The following is a 17,947-nucleotide window of genomic DNA, read 5'->3' on the forward strand; positions in this document are numbered from 1 at the left end:
AAATGTGGTTTATTTCTTATAAAAATATTACGAAATGAAGAAAAATACTACATGTAACGTATATGATTGCCGAGAAGGAAATTCATGACCTAACTATTAATTTTTAATAAGTAAAAAGGATAAAAATTAATGACCTAAAAAGCCATGTTAATATGGCATAAAAAGGACAGAATAAACCCAAGGAGTGTAGCAATAAGGATTTAATAAAGTACAGAAATTAATGAAGTGGAAAGTAAAGATATAATAGAGTCAATTTCCAAAAAAAAATTTTAAAGTGTTTTTTGTTTAAATTTTTTTTTATTTTTTGATTAAAAAGAATAAAATTGAGAAGTATCTAGCAAGATCAGAAAAAAAAAAAACCACCCAGGGTATGAATAAATAATAAGAATACAAAGAAAACATAACTTTAGATATGGGATAGATTAAAAGATATAAACAACTTTTTGTTAAAACAAAAAAATGGACAAACTTCTAGCAAAATGATACATAAACCAACTAAAGAAGAAATTGATAAAACAAATATATTCTAAAAAAGGAAATGGAGGCAATTTTACTCATATATACATATATTTTGAGATACATATATATGTCTCAAAATATTAGCAAACCAAATCTAGCAGGGCACAAAAACGATCAAATTGAGTTTATCTCAGGAATATAACAGTAGTTTCACATGAGAAAATCTATTACAACCTATTAATGCAATTCAGTACATTAACAGATTCATGAAGTAGAACTATTAAGATCACCTCAAGAAATGCTGAAAAAAAATCACAAAATTAAAAATCTATTCAAGAAAAAATTATTAGCAAATTGGGAACAAATGGTGACTTTCTTAAAACCTGATATAGAGTATTCACTGAAAACACAGAGCAACAGTCTACTCCATGGTAAATATTAAGTGTATATTTTAATATCAGATATGCTATCACTTTTCCAATTCAAAATCAAATAGAAGCCCTAGCTCAGAAAGTATGGTAAGATAAAACAGAAAAAAGTATAAACTGTCTTAATTTCAGATAAGACAGATATGATGGTCTTCACTGAAAGCTCTCCAAACTCTATAATTAGAGTGAATATAATTTATTAAACTTGCTAAATATTAGACCACTATCCCACATAATTACATGTCTATACAACAATAATTATGGAATAATTTTTAAAACCTAGCATCACTGCATAATAAATATTCAGAAGAGTAGGCTATTATTTAAAGAAAGAACTTCTGTAACTTAAGAGATAGATTCTAGATAAAGACCTAAATGAGAAGGTAAAACTATAAAGTTAATATAAAAAAAATCTAAGAGGAAATTTTTGGATTTGGGAATTTCTTAAAACTTCAAAACACAGTAAGGCAAAAGTAAGGTGGATTTAATTATATCAAAGTTAAGGATTTCTTTCAATGAAGGACAACATAAACAATATACAGATGATAAAGTGGGATAAGAAATCTGTAATGTCTAAAGTTGGTCAGGGATTAATACAGAGACTATATAAGAAATGTGGGAAGAATGATAAAGGCAAAAACCCTTTTAGAAAAATGAGTAAAGGATTTAAAAAATAAGAATCCAAAAGACTAATAAGCATTTGACAGAATCTCAACCTGTTAAAGATCAGATATATGCAAATTAAAATAATGGAGGTTCCTAAGTCTTATTCTCTAACACATGTCAATTTCCAAAATTCTAATTCTTCCCAACCTTCAAGCACTGTTAATAGGTACCTACATCAGTCTTTTGGGAACTGCTGGCACTAATTTAGTCAAGTTAGGTGTATGCATATTCTATGATGTAGACATTAGCTCCTAAGTCTACACACTAAATAAATATTCACTTGGTTCACATTAAGATATTCATTAGTGTTATGTATGGTGTCAGGGACTGGAAGGCATCCTGCGTTCCAGTCAGTGAATAGATAGATAAAATGTGGTAGATGCTTATCGAAGTAGAGCATTAATTAGAACCCACAGATTAGAGGTACAAATAGCAGCCTGGATGGAGCTAAAAACTTGGTGCTAGGTAAAAAAGTAAGAAATGGGGGTGCCTGGGTGGCTCAGTTGGTTAAGCCTCTGCCTTCAGCTCAGGTCATGATCCAAGGGTCCTAGGATGAAACCTTGCATTAGGCTTCCTGCTTAGCAGGGAGCCTCCTACTCCCTTCTCCTGATCTCCCTGCTTGTACACTCTTTCTCTCTGTCAAATAAATAAATAAATAAATAAAAATTTTCCAATTTTAGTATATGTGCTGCCGAAGCGAGCACAATAAATAAAAATTTTTTTAAAAAGAGTGTGCAATATATATTTCTGTAAATTAAAATATATGCAAAGAAAATAACAAATACTGTATAAGAATACTAACAAAAAGATACACATTAAATAAACCAAACATAATGGAGAGTAGAGTATGGGGATAAAAGGAAACCAGTGAGTGTGGACTAGTAATGATGGTATGCCATAAATTAAAAAACAGGACTTGTCCAACTCTGCACTCAAGGTTCAGAAATGGAGAAAAGAGGACAACAACATAGCAAGTATATAGAAATAAATCTATACAAAAGATGTCTAAGGCAATTTGTAAAGAAAATTATAAAGTTTTATTATAAGGCATTAAAGATTTAAAAGATCTAAATAAAAGAAGATTAAAAACTAGTTAGTAGACAGGAAGAATTGTTGCTGTAAGATGTCAGTTCTCTCCAAATTGACTCATACATTGAATAAGACCTCTTTATTTCAATACAGTGTAATTTTACATAGAACTTGACAAGATGATTCTAAAATTCAAAGAGCCAGGATAAAAACACACAAAACCCAAAAATCAAGGCACTCTTACAGCACAATTAGTTTGAAAGGGGACATCAAGACTTATTATAAAGCTTTACTAATTAACACAATATGGTACTGAGGTTTTGGAAAGATGATGGAGTAAGAGAATCCTGAGTTCTTGTTCCGTGGACAGGAAGAGATAACAACTGCATCAATGCAACTGTCCTTGAAAACAACCTGAGGACTACCAGACCTTCTGCAGCTAATCCTAGAAAGAAAGTCACATAGAGAAAGGTAGGAGGAGTGGACACTGTTGGGACCAAAGTTCCTGCCTGACTAACCACAAATGGGAGAAACAAGAGGATCAGGTTACATGCCAGTCACCCTAGTCACCTGCACTGAGAAGATGAGTCCCATAGTATTTGGTTTCAAAAGCCAGCAGGGCCTAACTCTGGGAACTTTAAAAATCAGCGGGCCTAATTCCCAGAGAGCCATGGAGTGATTAGAAACTGAGTCCCCAAACATAAAGGGCCAGCATACTAAGTAACTTACCTTGAGACACAAGCACAGAAGCAGCACTTTGAAAAGTGCCTAGAATATACATGAAGAAGCTTTATTGACTATTCTAAGAATATGTTTCCGAGGGGCAGGGATCTGTGGATTTTTCCACCAAAAGTACTGGTGAGTACCATTTCTCTTCCTCTTCCCTGGCCTAGACAGCCAGAGTCACTGGTAACACTATTGACCTTGTTGGTACTGTGCATCCTGCCCTAGCATTTCCCTGCCAACCTGTCCCTTCTGACCGACCTACCTTAGCAGGCATTCCTCTATAGTGGCTTCAGTCCTAACAATTCCTGTAGGTGGCCCTTGCTGGAATGGCACCACTCCAAAATGAATCCTGTCCTGGGAAAAGGGAGATAATCCCAGACACCAGTATGCCTGTAGTTCCTGCAGTTGGGCCTCTTAGCAAGCTACATAGGGAACAGCCCTGCCCTTCAGTATGCTTGCAACTATGGTAGAAAGGCTAACTCTAGACAAGTAGGCTCAGTGCTGTCCCACCCACCAATAAGCTCCAAGATAGCAGAAGGGCCTTTCAAAGACTGAGGGAGCAAACCCTGCCCAGTGTGCTGACAGCAAGTAAAGCTGGTCATTGCAGCTGGCTGGGCTTAAGACAATCATGGCTCAGACACAACAGGAGGGCACATGCAGCCCACACAAGAGATACCCCTGGAGCAGCTGGCTCTGGTGACCACGGGTAATTGAACTATAGGGCATCACAGGACCTCTTCTAAACTAGGCCACTACTTTCAATATCACGAGTTATAGCTGAACTACCTAATATACAGAAATAAACACAGAGAGTTAGAAAAAAGGAGGCAAAGGAATAAGTCCCAAATGAAAGAACAAGACAAAATCACAGTAAAAGAGCTAAATGAAGCAGAGATAAGCAGCATTTCTGATAAAGAATTAATAATAATAGTCATACATTAACAGATATTTCTCCAAAGACATACAGGTGGCCAGAAGACACAAGAAAAGATGCTCAACATCACTCATCATCAGGGAAATGCAAATCAAAACTACAATGAATTATCACTTCATACCTGTCAGAATGGCTAAAATCAACATAAGAAAAAAATATTGGCAAGCATGGGCTGAAAAAGGAACCCTCTTGCACTGTTGGTGGGAATGCAAACTGGTAGCCATTGTGGAAAACAGTATGGAGTTTCTTTCAAAAGTTAAAAATCGGACTCCCCTACAACCCAGTAATTGTACTACTGGGTATTTACACCCAAAATAGAAAAACACTAATTCAAAGGGATATATGCACCTTGATGTTTATAGCAGCATTATTTACAACAGCCCAGACATGGAAGCAGCGTAAGTGTCCCTTGATAGATGAATAGATAAAGAAGATGTGAGAGAGATATATATATCATATATACATGTCTATGTATATATATGTGATATATATACACACATGTATGTATATACATACATGTATATATCATGGAATATTATTCAGCCATTAAAAGAATAAACTCTTGCCATTTCTAAGAACATGGATGGAGCTAGAGAGCTACAGAGTATAATGCTAAGTTAGAGAAAATCAAGTACCATATAATTTCACTCATATGTGGAATTTAGAAAACAAATCAGCAAAGGAAAAGAAAAAGAAACCAAGATACACACTCTTAACTATAGAGAACAAACTGATGGTTACTACAGAGGGCTAGGTGGGGGATGCATGAAAGAGATGATGGGGATTAAGGAGGGCACTTGTCGAGATGAGCACTGGGTGACCACAGAATTGTTTAATCATTATATTGTGTACCTGAAACTAATAAGACACTATGTTAACTACAATGGAGTTAAAATAAAACAATAAAAAATGGTCATAAAGATACTCATTGGAAACTGAGAAACAAGTGGATGGAATCAGAGAGAAGATCTACAGAGACAGGAAATATTAAAAAGACCAGTCAAAGCTTAAATAAAGCTGAAATAAAATGCATGATAGAGGACATCAACAGCAGATTAGATGATGCAGAAAAGTTCTTTATAGATCTTGGATACCAGCTCTTTATCTGTAATGTTATTTGCAAATATCTTCTTCCACTCTGTGGGTTGCCTCTTCATTTTAGGGACTATTTCCTTAGCTGTACAAAAGCTTTTTATCTTGACTAAGTCTCAAAAGTTCATTTTCACTTTCATCTCCCTTGCCTTTGGAGACATGTCTTAAAAGCAGTTGCTGTGGTTGATGTCGAAGAGGTTACTGCCTACATTCTCCTCTAGGATTGTGATGGATTCCTGTCACACACTGAGGTCTTTCATCCATTTAGAGTTTATCTTTGTATGGTGTAAGAGAATGGTCAAGTTTCATTATTTTTCCCAGCACAATTTACTGAAGAGACTATCTTTTCTCCATTGGATAGTTTTTCCTGCTTTGTTGAAGATTACTTGACCATAGAGTTGAGGGTCCATATCTGGGCTCTCTATTCTGTTCTACTGATCTATAAAGAAGTTCTCAAATTCAAGCCCAAAAAACAAATAATCAAGTCAAAAAATGGGCAGAAGACATGAACAGATACTTCTCCAAGGAAGACATATGAATGGCTAACAGACATATGAAAAAATATTCAACATCATTAGCCATCAGGGAAATTCAAATCAAAACCTGCTGAGATACCACCTTATACCAGTTAGAATGGCAAAAATTAACAAGGCAGAAAACAACGAATGTGGGAGAGGATGTGGAGAAAGGGGAACCCTCTTACTCTGTTGGTGGGAATGCAAGTTGGTGCAGCCACTTTGGATAACAGTATGGAGGTTCCTCAAAAAGTTAAAAAGAGAGCTACCCTAGGACCCAGCAATTGCACTACAATTGCACTATGCAAAAATACAGATGTAGTTAAGAGAAGGGGCATATGCACCCCAATGTTCATAGCACCAATGTCCAGAAGAGCCAAATTGTGGAAGGAGGAGAGATGCCCTTCAACAGACAAATGGATAAAGATGAGGTGGTCCATATATGCAATGGAATATTACTCAGCCATCAGAAAGGATGAATACCCATCATTTTTGTCGACATAGATGGAACTTGAGGGGATTACATTAAATGAAATAAGTGAAATGGAGAAAGACAATTATCATATGGTTTCACTTATATGTGGAACATAAGGAATAGCATGGAGGACTTTAGGAGAAGAAAGGGGAAAATAAAGGGGGGAAATCAAAAGGGGAGACAAACCATGAGAGACTATGGACTCTGGAAAAAAAACCTGAGGGTTTCAGAGGGGAGGGGATGGGGGTTGTATTAGCCTAGTGATGGGTATTAAGAAGGGCACGTATTTCAATGAGCACTGGGTGTTATATGCAAACAATAAATCATGGAGCACTATATCAAAAGCTAATGAAATACTGTATAGTTACTAACATAGCATAATAAAAAAACCCAAGCAACTAATATTCTTCAAATAAACTTGATAGTAATGAGAAAGTATATATCAAATTTAAAGAAAAAAAAAAGATGCCAAAGAATGGATCAGCAATCTGGAAGACAGGTACTATACAGAAAAGAAGCTGAAGAGCAGAAAAAAGATTAACAAAAAAATGAGAACAGGTTAAGGAAACTATGATATTATCAAGAGTAATAACATTTGCATTATAGGGATCCTAGAAGGAGAAGAGAGAGAGAGAAACAGGGTTATAAAACTTATCTTAAAAAAAAAAAAACAAACAAAAACTTATCTAAAGAAAAAATAACCAAAAACGTCTCTAACCAATATCCTGGTCTAGAAAGCACAGAGAGTCCCTACCAAAATGAACCCATAAGGTCTACACCAAGACACATTAATAATAAAAGTGACAAAAAGTAATGCTAAAGAGAGAATTTTAAAAGCAATATGAAAGGTGTGCCTGGGTGGTTCAGTCAATTAAACATTCAACTCTTGGTTTTGGCTCAGATCTTGATCTCCTGGGTTGTGGAATTGAGCCCCCGTATGGTTCTGTGCTCAGTAGGGAGTCTGCTTGAAGAGTATCTCCATCTGCCCCTCCTCCCACTCATGCTTTCTTTCTCTCTCTCTCTCTCTCAAATAAATAAATAAATAAATAAATCTTAAAAAAAAAAATGGCAGCGAGGGCTGGGAAGAAGATGGCAGAGGAGAAGGGGACCTAAATTTCTCCTGGTCCCAGGAATTCAGCTAGATATTTATCAGATCATTATGAACACCAACAAACTCAACAAGAGATAGAAGAGAAGAATAGAACAATTCTATGAGTGAAAAAGTGACCACTTTCTGGAAGATAGGACATGCAGAGAAGTGAATCCAGGGCGATATATGGAAAGATAGACCATGGCAGGAGGGAGCCTTTGTTGGCTGGCTACTGGCAAGTGAGAGAACAGCATAGCGCAAAATCAGAACTTTTAGAAGTATTTTCCATGGAGGGACATCGCTCCAGTGGCTTAGCAAGGGGTGGAATCCTCACTGGGATAGTGTGGTCTCAGGACCCTCAGGGGTAGCAGAGCTCTGAGTGTAGCAAAGCTCCCAGGTATTGGAGAGGGGAAGCCTGCTGCAAGGACAGAGCCAAGGAGTGAGCTCTCAGCTTGGGGTTGCCATAAACCATGGTCTGAGGCATAGTTGGGCCACTACTCTTTGAGACAGATCCCACAAGTGGCAGATCCGGGCAAAACCCCCCACTTCCTCTACTGGGAGGAGCAGCACAGGAGCACATTGCAGGAATATGCTGGGTTTAGAGGCTCCAAATGGGGCTGTGTGCCAAAGATAGAAATGCTCCATCACAGGCCGGTTGAGCAGAGACTGGAGCTGGAGACCAGGGAGAGAGGAGTGACTGATTGCTTTTCTCTGAGGGCACACTGAGGAGTGGGGGCCCTGAGCACTCAGCCCCTCCAGGGCCAGAGATGGGGAGGTCGCCATTCTCATTCTCAACCTCCAAAGCTGTATAGAAAGCTTTCAGGGAACAAAATCTATTTAGAGCAAACCCAAGCAGATTACTCAACCTGGCCCCTGGCAAGGACCATGCAGCTCCACCTGAGGGAAAGACACTTGAGAATCACTGCAACAGGCCCCTCCCCATAAGATCAGCAAGAACATCCAGCAAGACCAAGTTTACTGATCAATAAGAACTGCAAAACTCTAGCGTTGGGGGAATACAGCACATAGAATTCATGAATTTCCCACCATGGTTCTTTAGTTTTTCAAAGTTAATTTTTAAATTTTTCTTTATTTTTTTTCTAATTTTTTTGAATTTTTCTTCCTTACCTTTTCAACCAACATCTTATCAATTCCTTTTTTAAAATCTTTTTAAATTTTCATTTTTACAGTCATATTCTCTCTCATCATTGTATTTAACCTTATTTTTTGTAAATATATCAGTTTTTCTTTCTTAAAAGTTCTGGGATACAGTTTCTTCTAACAGGCCAAAATATACTCTAAATCTAGTGTGTGGCTTTGTTCTAATCTCCCACCTGATCACATCCCTTTTTTTTTTTTAAATTTTTTTCTTTCTCTTTTCAACCAACTTATCAAGTCTTTTTAAAAAATCTTTTAAAATCTTCATCTTTACAGTCATATTCCATCCCTTCATCATATATATCCTTAATTTTGTATACATATGTTTTTCTTTCTTTAGAATTTTGTGAGGCAGTTTCTTCTAACATACCAAAATACACCCAAAATCTAGTGTGTGCCTCTGTTCACCAGCCTGATCATATTCACACACACACACACACACACACACATATATATATATATATATATATATATATATATGGATTTATAAAAATATAATACAAATACACACACATGCACACACACACACACGCACACATACACACATGTTTGTTCACCACCCCCCCATACCCCATTTTGGGTCTCTTCTGATTTTTCAGTGTATATTTTTCTGGGGTCATTATTACCCTTTTAGTGTCTGGTTCTCTCATTCATCTATTATTCTCTGGACAAATGACAAAATGGAAAAACCTACCTCAAAAAGAACAACAAGAGGCAGTACCAGCTGCCAGGGACCTAATCAATATGGACTTTAGTAAGATGTTGGAACTAGAGTTCAGAATAACGATTATAAAGATATTAGAGAATCCCTTTCTGGAGAAATAAAAGAACTAAAATCTAACCAAGTCAAAAATCAAAAAGGCTATTAATGAGGTGCAATAAAAAATGGAGGCTCTTAACTGCTATGGTAAATGAGGGTGAAGAGAGAATTAGTGAGACAGAAGACTAAATGATGGAGAATAAAGAAGCTGAGAAAGAGAGAGATAAACCAACTACGGGATCACAAGGGTAGAATTCTAGAGATAAGATGTTTCATCACAAGATGAAACAATATTAAAAAACTGGGGTCCCAGAAGAAGAAAAAGAGAGAAAGAAAGAAGGTATACTGCAGCAAATTATAGTGGAGGACTCCCCCAATTTGAGGAAGGAAATAGGCATTAAAATCCAGGAGGCACATAGAATCCCCTCAGAATCAATAAAAATAGGTCAACACCCTGTCATCTAATAGTAAAACTTACAAGTCTCCAGAACAAAGAATAAATCCTGAAAGCAGCTCAGGACAAGAAGTCTGTAAGCTACAAAGTTAGACTGGCAGCAGACCTATCCACAGAGACCTGGCAGGCCAGAAAGGACAGGTATGATATTATATATTCAGAGCACTAAAAGAGAAAAATATGCAGCCAAGAATACTCTATCCAGCTAGGCTGCCATTGAAAATAGAAGGAGAGATAAAAAGCTTCCAGGACAAACAAAAATTAAAAGAATTTGCAAACACCAAACCAGCCCTATAGGAAATATTGAAAGGGTCCTCTAAGCAGAGAGAGAGCCTAAAAGTAATGACCAGAAGGAACAGAGACATATACAGTAATGGTCACCTTACAGGCAATATAGTGGCACTAAATTCATACCTTTCAATAGTTACCCTGAATATAAGTGGGCTAAATGCCCTAATCAAAAGACACAGGGTATCAGAATGGATAAAAAAACAAAACCCATCAATCTGCTGTCTACAAGGAACTCATTTTAGATCCAAAGACACCTCCAGATTTAAAGTGAAGAGGTGGAAAACAATTTACTATGCTAATGGACATTAAAAGAAAGCTGGGCTGGCAATCCTTATGTCAGATAAATTAGACTTTAAGGCAAAGACTATAACAAGAGATGAGAAAGGACAGCATATCATACTTAAAGGGTCTGTCCAACACGAGCCAACAATTTTAAATATGCCCCTAACATGGGAGCAGCCAATTATATAAACCAATTATTAACAAAATCAAAGAAACACATAGACAATAATACAGTAATAGTAGGGGACTTTAACACCCCCCTCACTGAAATGGACAGATCATCTAAGCAAAATATCAATGAGGAAATAGACTTTAAATGACACACTGGACCAGATCGGCATCACAGATATATTTGAACATTCCACTCCAAAGCAATAGAATAACATTCTTCTCCAGTGCCCATGGAACATTCTCCAGAATAGATCACATCCTGGGTCACAAATTGGGTCTCAACTAGTACCAAAATATTGGGATCATTCTCTGCATATTTTTTGGATCACAATGCTTTGAAACTAGAACTCAATAATAAGAGGAAAGTTGGAAAGAACTGAAATACATGGATGCTAAAGAGCATCCTACTAAAGAATGAATGGGTCAACCAGGAAATTAAAGAAGAATTTTTAAAAATTCATGGAAACAAATGAAAAAAACAACAGTTCAAAATCTTTGGGACACAGCAAAGGCGGTCCTAAAAGGAAAGTATATAGCAACACAAACCTTTCTTAAGAAACAAGAAAGGTCTTAAATACACAACCTAACTCTACACCTAAGGGAGTGGGAGACAGAAGAGCAAATGAAGCCTAAAGCCAGCAGGAGAAGAGAAATAATAAACATCAGAGCAAAAATAAATGAAATAGAAACCAAAAGAACAGTAGAATAGATCAACAAAACTAGGAGCTGGTTCTTTGAAAGAATTAAAAAGATTGATAAACCCTGGCCAGACTTATCAAAAAGAAAAGAGAAAGAACCCAAATCAATAAAATCATGAATGAAACAGGAGAGATCACAACAAACACTAAAGAAATACAAACAATTAGAAGAACATGTTATGAGCAACTCTATGCCAGCAAATTTGACAATCTGGAAGAAATGGATGTATTCCTAGAGTTGTATAAACCACCAAAACTGAACCAGAAAGAAACAGAAAACCTGAACAGACCCAAAACCAGTAAGGAAACTGAAGCAGTCATCAAAAATCTCCCAACAAACAAGAGCCCAAGGCCAGATGGCTTCCCAAGGGAATTTAAAAAAGAATTAATACCTATTCTCCTGAAACTTTTCAAAAAAACAGAAATAGAAGGAAAACATCCAAACTCATTTTATGAGGCCAGCATTACCTTGATCCCAAAATCAGAGAAAGAGTCCATCAGAAAGGAGAATTACAGACCAATATCCCTGATGACATGGATGCAAAATTTCTCACCAAAATACTAGCCAATAGGATCCAACAGTGCATTAAAAGAATTATTCACCACGACCAAGTGGGATTTATTCCTGGGCTGCAAGCTTGGTTCAACATCTGCAAATCAATCAATGTGATACATATTAGTAAAAGAAAGAACAATAACCATATGACACCTCAATAGATGCTGAAAAAGCCTTTGATAAAGTACAGCATCTTTCTTGATCAAAACTCTACACAGTGTAGGCATAGAGAGTACATACCTCAATATCATAAAAGCCATCTATGAAAAGCCTGCAGCAAGTATCATTCTCAATGGGAAAAACTGAGAGCTTTCCCCCTAAGTCAGGAACATGGCAGGAATGTCCGCTATCACCACTGCTATTCAACATAGTACTTCAAGTCCTCGCCTTAGCAATCAGACAACAAAAAGAAATAGAAGGCATCCAAATTGGCAAAGAAGAAGTCAAACTCTCAGTCTGCAGATGATATGATACTTTATATGGAAAACCCCAAAGACTCTACTCCAAAACTGCTTAACTCACACAGGAATTCAGTAGTGTCAGGATATAAAATCAATGCACAGAAATCAGTTGCATTTCTATACACCAGCAACAAGACAGAAGAAAGAGAAATTAAGGAGTCAATCCCATTTACAATTGCACCCAAAACTGATACCTAGAAATAAATCTAAACAAAGAGGCAAAGAATCTGTACTCAGAAAACTATAGAATACTCATGAAAGAAATTGAGGAAGCCACAGAGAAATGGAAAAACGTTCCATGCTCATGGATTGGAAGAACAAATATGAAAATGTCTATGCTACTTAGAGCAATCTACACATTTAATGCAGTCCCTCAACTTTTTCCAAAGAAATGGAATAAATAATTCTAAAATTTGTATGGAACTAGAAAAGATCCTAAATTGCCAGAGGAATGTTGAAAAAGATAACCAAAGCTGGTGGCATCACAATTCCAGACTTTATGTTCTTACTAGTTCTTAAGGGCTAGTATTCAAAATCTATAAAGATCTTATCAAACTCAACACCCAAAGCTGTACTCATCAAGACAGTATGGTAGTGGCACAAAAACAGACACATAGATCAATGGGAAAGAATAGAAAGCCCAGAAATGGATCTTCAAGTATGGTCAACTCATCTTTGACAAAGCAGAAAAGCATGTCCAATGGAGAAAAGACAGTCTCTCCAATAAATGGTGTGGGGAAAGTTGAACAGCTATATGCAGAAAAATGAAATTGGACCATTTCCTTACAACACAAAAATAGTATCAAAATGGATCAAATACCTCAGTGTGAGACTGGAATCCATCCAAATCCTCAAGGAGAACACAGGCAACAAGCTCTGTGACCTCACCTACAGCAAATTCTTCCTAGAAACATCACTAAAAGCAAGGGAAGCAAAGGCAAAAATGAACTATTGGGACTTCATCAAGATAAAAAGCTTCTGCACAGCAAAGGAAACAGTCAACAAAACCAAAAGACAACTGACAGAATGGGAGAAAATATTTGAAAATGAAATATTAGGTAAAGGGCCAGTATCCAAAATCTTTAAAGAACTTATCAAACTCAAACCCAAAGAACAAATAATCCAGTCATGAAATGGGCAGAAGACATGAACAGACATTTCTGCAAAGAAGACATCCAAATGGCCAAAAGACACATGAAAAAGTGCTCAACATCACTCGGCATCAGGGAAATACAAATCAAAACCTCACTGAGACACCACCTCACACCAGTCAGAATGGCTAAAATTAACCAGTCAGGAAATGACAGGTGTTAGCAAGGATGCAGAGAAAGGGGGCCCTCCTACACTGTTGGTGGGAATGCAAGCTGGTACAGCCACTCTGGAAAACAGTATTGAATTTCCTCAAGAAGTTGATAATAGAGCTACCTTATGACCCAGCAACTGCACTACTGTGTCTTTACCCCAAAGATACAAATATACAAATGTAGTGATTTAAAGGAGCATGTGCACCCGAATGTCCATATCAATGTCCACAATAGCCAAACTATGGAAAGAGCCTAGATGTCCACCAGCAGAGGAATGGATGAAGAAGACATGTGATATGCACACACACACACACACGTATGTGTATGTATATGTATATATACATATATGTATACACACACACATGAATATTATGCAGCCATCAAAAAGCCTCCAAATATATATTATGCAGCTATCAAAAGCCCATGAAATCTTGCCATTTGCAATGACATGGATGGAACTAGAGGGTATTAAGCCAAGTAAATAAGTCAGAGAAAGACAATTATCATATGGCTTCACTGATATGAAGAATTTGAGAAACAAGACAGAGGATCATGGGGGAAGTGAGGGAAAAATGTAACAAGATGAAGCCAGACAGGGAGACAAACCATAAGAGACTCTTCATATGAGGAAACAAATTGAGGGTTGTTGGAGCAGAGAGGGGTGGGAAGGATGGGGTTGTTGGGTGCTGGACATTGATGTGCTAAGGTGAGTGCTGTGAATAGCGTAAGACTGATGTATCACAGACCTGTACTCCTGAAACAAATAATATATTATATGGTAATAAAAAATGAAAATGGGGCGCCTGGGTGGCTCAGTGGGTTGAGTCTCTGCCTTCGGCTCAGGTCGTGATTTCAGGGTCCTGGGATCGAGCCCCACATCAGGCTCTCTGCTCAGTGGGGAGCCTGGTTCCTCCTCTCTCTCTGCCTGCCTCTCTGCCTACTTGTGATCTCTCTCTCTGTCAAATAAATAAATAAAATCTTAAAAAAAATGAAAACATATAAGCAGTAAGAGAAAACAGTTACATACGAGGTAACCCCCATAAGGCTAACATCTGATTTTTTAGCAGAAACTGTTCAAGCCAGAGGAAAATGGCATGATATATTTAAAGTGCTGAAGGAAAAAAATCCTACAACGAAAATACTCTGTTAGAGCAAAATTGTCAAATCAATATGTTGTACACCTGCAACTAATATAACACTGTATTTCACTTAAAAATATTTTTAATTTTTAAAATTATTTTAAATATTTAATTAAAAACTTAATTAAAAATTATGGTTTGGGAAAAGAATTAGACAAACAGATGAAAGGAACCCAATAAAGACCTCAGAAATAGGCCCACATACATTGGAATATAAAATATGATAGACTAGTATGCATCAGTGGAGAAATAATGAATTATTTTCAATAAATGATAACTGAAAAAAGCTAAATAGGAAGAAACCCCAAATTAATTGTATCCCTACCTACAATATAGCAAAATAAACAACCCTCACAAAACTCAGGAAACAACAACACAATCAATTCCAAATACCTTTAGACTATTTGAAAAAGACACAGGAAGATATCTTAATGACACGGGATAGAGAAGAATTTCACGAGGCAGATAATACAGACCAGAAAGATGGTGAAACAAATGCAAAACCACAATTAATCAGAAGATTCCAGAAAGACAACAAACAAACCACAACTGGGAGATGGTAGTGGCTATTCATTCATACAATTAAGAGAAAAAGGAGTCACCTGGAAATATTTTAAAACTCTCAAACATCAGTAAGAAAAATGCAACCAATAAGAAAATGGACAAAATTTATATAGGGATTTCACAGATGAAAAAAATGCAATAGTCAATATTCATATAAAGCTATGATTATTCCCCATTAGTTATTAGGAAATTGAAATTAAAAACCCAATGAGATACCACTTTTATACCTATCAGACTGGAAAATCTAAAGGACTGAAAATACCAAATGTGATAGACAAAGGTGATGATAAATCAGTACATTTAGGAAAAGCTTGTAACAAGTTCTGTGAAATCATATGGATAAGACAAATACAAAATCACAAAGAACCAAGTATTTAAATGATAGTTTCAGTATCTTGGGATACAAAAAGGTGAAGGAAATTGTTTGGTTATCTGAAAGGTGCACCATTCTTTTTTAAAATTTGGGTGTACAGTAGATGATAGGATACAAAGGAATCTTCTAAAGTATCTAATTCATATTTTAAGTTTTCTTTGGTACAAAATCTTTCAAATAAGACTGATTTTCTTACACTTGCTTTCATATTATGCTTAAATGTATCTATAACAAATCTGGGGATGAGTTTCTACAGCTAGTTATTACTTTATAAAATAGTACATGTTTATAAAATGTCTTTAAACTATTTTCTTGGTTCAAACCACTGTATAAAGTTATATCTGTCCTTAAACTACTTTCTTCATGCCTCAGGGATTTCATAAATCAATTTATTTTTTGCCTCAACCATAGAGGCCCCATTTCTATCTCCTTTTGGTTTCATGTCATCGTGGTACTGATTTTTTAGGTCTTCTGTAGAAGCTCCCCTACATCCTGGCTCCTTGAAGATCAGAGTTCTCCATACCTGCAGCTTTCTAGTTGTAAATATCATAATATCACAAGTTGTAAATGCTAAAACTGCACAGTAGTTCATGCACTGACCATGGTTTTGTAAAAGGAGAAATTACATATTATGTCCATATTGTATGATTATCATTCTACAGAAAGAAATTCTCAAAGGTCAAAAAGGTATTAGAGATTGCCTCGACCTTATTTTGTTAATTTAGGATGTGACTGCACATTAGCTCATTTGATACTTACAACTATGTTAATTAGATTGCATATATACACATGCTCCCATTTTACATATGGGAAAACAGAAACAGAAGAATGGGTTCCTATGACACGTCTGAAGTCATTCCACTAGTCAGACCTGAACCCAGAAACTGGTATTCCTATTCCACTGTAATATCTCTGCAACACTCAGTACACCAAGACACTGCTATTTTCTACTTGTTTTAAATTTGTGATACAATTGTAAAATATAAAATTAAATAAACTTACCTATGATAATGAATTATTCAGGATCCTTATAAGGAACACTAGTGCTTTGGTCAAATATGACTTTTGTCAAATCTGATACTTTTGCAATGAGTTCATTATCCACATATTAAACATTATTCACAGCAAGGCAAAGTAAATTTAATCACTTGTTTTTCTCAAGTTTTGCTCTTAATATATAGTTTCTATTTTCTTCATATATATATTAAAGATTTACCCAGAAGATACTTAGCAAAATTCTTCCTTAAAACTGATCAATGCAGAAACACATTTCCACTAACATTTTAATTAGTAAAAAATGGCTTCAAAAAGAGACCTTGGACAAAGTTACCAGACTTTTTTGCATTAGTTTCCTTACCTCCAAAAAGATGGAATGCTTTTCTACAGCTTGGTAGTGGCCATTTTGCAGAGCTGGATTTCTGAAAGCTTTGTTTTATTTTCAAATATTCTTTAGGAAAGAATCTTTTTGTGGCATTGTTTAGTTCTAGAGTAAAGCAAAAGAAAACAACAGTTAAACATTAATCTGAATACAGTGACAAGAATATGAAAAATTATTGCTGTAGTATTTTGATAATCAATTCAGATCACTTGAAGAGAGAAGGAAAAGTGGAGTCAACATTGTAATTTTAACTCAAGCAAACCTAATTCCCCCAAATTCACATTTCATACAACTTCGATGTGTCTATACATAGAATACAGACCTACTGGGTTATCTCCTATGTCCTCTGCTATGCCAGACACAGCCAAGAGTGAGACACAGTCCCTGTCCTCAAGAAGACTGAAGAGTAAAAGATGGAAATAAACAGACAAAAAAGGAGAAAAATGAATTCTAGATGTGTGAAAGAGCAACTTGAGTGCAATAATGGCTCGGGATGTATGACGAAAAGGAAAAACCTCTTGAGTACTTTTTCCTACTTCATAATCTCTATTTCATTCTATATGTGGTGGTTGAGCATTTACTGAATCTAATGCTACTGATTTTGAGGGAGTTTAAAAAATACGGAATCAAATTCTCAACCTTTCAGAGATTTGCTTATGAGCCAAAAAGAAAATAATTCAGTTGAAGTAAACACAGAGCAATCTGTGAAAAGGCAGGAGGATACTTATTTTAAGTTCTAGAAAATATCCGAACTCTATATAAGCCACAGAAAGCATGAGGACATAGAAAAGAAATGGTCACATTTAAGGAGAAAAACACAACTCAGGGAAAGAGTTAAATCTGCTATTACAGCCTGCATTCAATAGAATATGGCTAGTTTGAATCACAGAAATACAAGTCATATAAATTATTTTTAAAGAAAATTCTTTATTTAAATTCAACTT

General features: G+C 36.0%; 1 protein-coding gene across 3 annotated transcripts in view; it reads right to left on the minus strand.

The window, feature by feature from the left end:
- Positions 1–17,947, minus strand: part of RNF180 (ring finger protein 180) — a 189,029-nt gene that overhangs the window by 29,302 nt on the left and 141,780 nt on the right. For all 3 annotated transcript variants that reach the window (XM_082723088.1, XM_082723087.1, XM_082723089.1), the window contains one exon: positions 16,983–17,108. In XM_082723088.1, coding sequence (XP_082579214.1) covers positions 16,983–17,108 — 126 coding nt within the window. The remainder of the gene's footprint in view (positions 1–16,982; positions 17,109–17,947) is intronic.

Source organism: Mustela nivalis (assembly GCF_964662115.1).
Source record: "Mustela nivalis genome assembly, chromosome: 3".
Classification (NCBI taxonomy): domain Eukaryota; kingdom Metazoa; phylum Chordata; class Mammalia; order Carnivora; family Mustelidae; genus Mustela; species Mustela nivalis.